Here is a 2915-nt window from a genome sequence, read left to right on the forward strand (position 1 = left end):
TTTCTTCTCTATTGTGTTATTGACTGTACGTTTGTTTGTGTAACTCTGCGTTGTTGTTTTTGTCGCACTGCTTTGCTTTATCTTGTCCAGGTAGTAGTTGTAAATGAGAACTTGTCCTCAACTGACCTACCTGGTTATATAAAGGTGAAAAATAAAAATAAAATAAAACATTTAATTTCAAATGCCTACTGCTTGCTAAATAAAAAAATGACAACTATAAAAAATAATGTTTCTTTGCAGGATAAGGATTGGCCTGACTTTCAAGAATGCCGGAATTGCTTTGCCTTGCTTTTCTGGTTGGCTGAATGCAAGTTTCACCATCCAATTATTTCAGATCTACAGGAGTGCAAATTTAATCATGGCACGGACTGTGGTAATACATGATTAGAATATGGCAAATTTTCGTCCAGTTAATATTGCATTATAACCATGCTGTCTTCCGCGGGCTACCTGAGACATGAAACAGATAGGTGGGAAGGCATACAGGCTGTCGTCAATGTATTAATGCGCAATTAGCCTCAATGGATAATGGAAACACTTCAACCACCTAATTTTTATTCGACACAGTAGCTTTTTACAAATCAATACTTTTTTTATGTGTTGCAAAACAATTACCTCTAGCTGTCTTTATCGAGACAATATAGTTAAATGGAAAGGCAACTGTCACGTCTATTTCCTATGCAAACTTTCTAAATGTCGACAAAAAAATCACTGGATAAGTTAATGAACAGCAAATTTTCACTGTTATATCGGTGGGTCTAGTGCTTTTGCTGGATGATAAATCGCGGCTACCACGGGGTGGCGATGTGGCTAAATCTGTATGTGCATTCTACTACTCCTCTGCTTGAGGCAAAAGAAAACTGATATCCCAGCACGCTCTGCGACACACGAAACACTGTTGTTTGCGTTGGACAGTGACCTTCTTCGCACCGGGCATCACATACTGAAGGTAAGGCCCTAAAAAGATTTTCTAGTATGCCTTCAAACCAATACCTAGTGCAAAATATTAATTAAATATGTCAGATTACCTTGTTTAAAAAAAAAAGATATATATCAGCTTTACCTACGCGTGCCAGCCAAGACGACAACCTCTGCATGAGGCCTAACGTTAGCGAGCAAACTGGCTAACAGTTGCAGGAATTTAGCAAGCTAACCTTGCGTGATTGTGTAAATGTAGCTAGCTAGTTTTTGCTGTTACTTTTGACATAGACATACATACTAGCTAGTGTGCCTTGATAACGTTAAGTCGACTCTTGATACAGCCATGTATCAGGACAACTGGGTAACGTTAGCTAAGAAGGTAGATGTGGTTGAAAGTCATGCTACGTCCTCTGTGCTTCAACGTTAGTTCTGTTCCGTGGGCATATTCCATTTCGCATGCTAGGCTATACAGCTAACGCTAGCTAGCAATCTTTCACCTAGGCGTCTCTCACCTCCCACGTACTACAAGCTAGCCAGCTGTAGTTGTACTGCTAAGGTACACTTGTTCCAAGTTAATTTCCTTCCATTGTTTGACCCCCCCCCTGTTTTTTTTGCCTGAAAAATAAATGTATTTGACAGAATTCTGTTATTTTTCACACAGATGGCAGGGCGTGTATTTACAAGCTGGTGGGCCAAGATGAGCCCTTACTACGCTGGGGCGTACCAGGAGATGTGGGTCGGCCTGGGTGTCATGACATACCTGTACTACAAAGTTTCTTATGGGGGTGAGTTGTCTACTGCTAAATTGAATAAAAGTTTGACACCAAAACCTCAGAAATCGTAGTACAGTGTTCTGTACTACACGTCTTAATTAATTTTAATAGTTGGTGGCTGTGGCCGATAATGCGTGAAGCATTCTCTTTCATGGTTGGTAAGGCACACCAGACTTGAAGAGGATGATCTTTAGCAACTGAACAAGATCTTTACATCAGTGATTGGAGAAACTGTATCATGCAGCAGCAGAACACTACTACAATTTCAGAATGGGCTTTTTAATGGAGCCTATTTACTTTGTAAAGGGCTAGTACACCTGTATTTGGGTAATGTTTGCTTTTTAACATCTATTGTTTCCTTCTCCCTTTTCTAACTTTAGGAAAGAAAGCAGTTAAAGGAAGTAAGTGCAAAGTGTTTTCTATTCGGCATTTCATGTTATTCAAGTTTACTGGGATACCTACATGGCAGATTTGCATGTTAAAACAGCAATACATGCGCATGTTCATGGAATCAATAAAAACAAAACGTTTATACTTTATGATTAACCAACATTTCATGAGAGATGACATTGTGCCGATCTTACTGCCAATGTTGCTGCAGTAGGTAGTGTAACACTTGACATTAATAAACAAACTTGAACAACATCATACATTTAAGTAATTTGCAATAGTCTGTTTTATGGTTGAATGTATTGACACATTTTTGTGTTTTTATTTCAGAGCCTGCACATTGATTTCATCACTATGCTGAGCTGTCACCCCCTTTCCCCATGTGAAATAGCACCCCATGTGAAGCAGCTCAATTTACACCATAATGTCTGTCCATATTGTCTGTTTCTATGGAACAATAAAATGGTCTACTGAGATCACTAGAAGGATGATACATTTTTGTCATTGTATTCAGTGATAATGTTAATCTCATCAACGGGATCAAAAGACTGGTATATGTTAAGTTAGTCAACACATTTTTCTATTAAACCATTGACCTTATTTTAAGGTATACATATTGACCACATTTGTAGTTATGTAAGGTCTTAGGTTTATTAGGATTAAAGTGATTTGTTATGCAAATGTAAGTAATGTAGTTCTGGCCAATCCTTAATACCTTCGTTATTAGCTATAATGAAGGCATATTTATAGTTTAAAGAGCAAGTTAAACAGACTCTTATGCTGTGTTTACACAGGCATACATATATATATTTTTTCTTACTAATTGGTTTT

At 37.9% G+C, this 2915-nt stretch overlaps 1 protein-coding gene across 1 annotated transcript; it reads left to right on the forward strand.

The window, feature by feature from the left end:
• Positions 1 to 270: 270 nt before the first annotated feature.
• Positions 271 to 2577, forward strand: atp5mj (ATP synthase membrane subunit j). Its single transcript, XM_071370406.1, has 4 exons — positions 271 to 949; positions 1583 to 1706; positions 2075 to 2095; positions 2415 to 2577. Exons 1-4 carry the CDS (start codon positions 821 to 823, stop codon positions 2426 to 2428), a joined length of 288 nt encoding a protein of 95 aa, XP_071226507.1. The 5' UTR covers positions 271 to 820; the 3' UTR covers positions 2429 to 2577.
• Positions 2578 to 2915: the final 338 nt, after the last annotated feature.

The sequence above is a fragment of the Salvelinus alpinus genome, chromosome 27 (genome assembly GCF_045679555.1).
Source record: "Salvelinus alpinus chromosome 27, SLU_Salpinus.1, whole genome shotgun sequence".
NCBI lineage: Eukaryota > Metazoa > Chordata > Actinopteri > Salmoniformes > Salmonidae > Salvelinus > Salvelinus alpinus.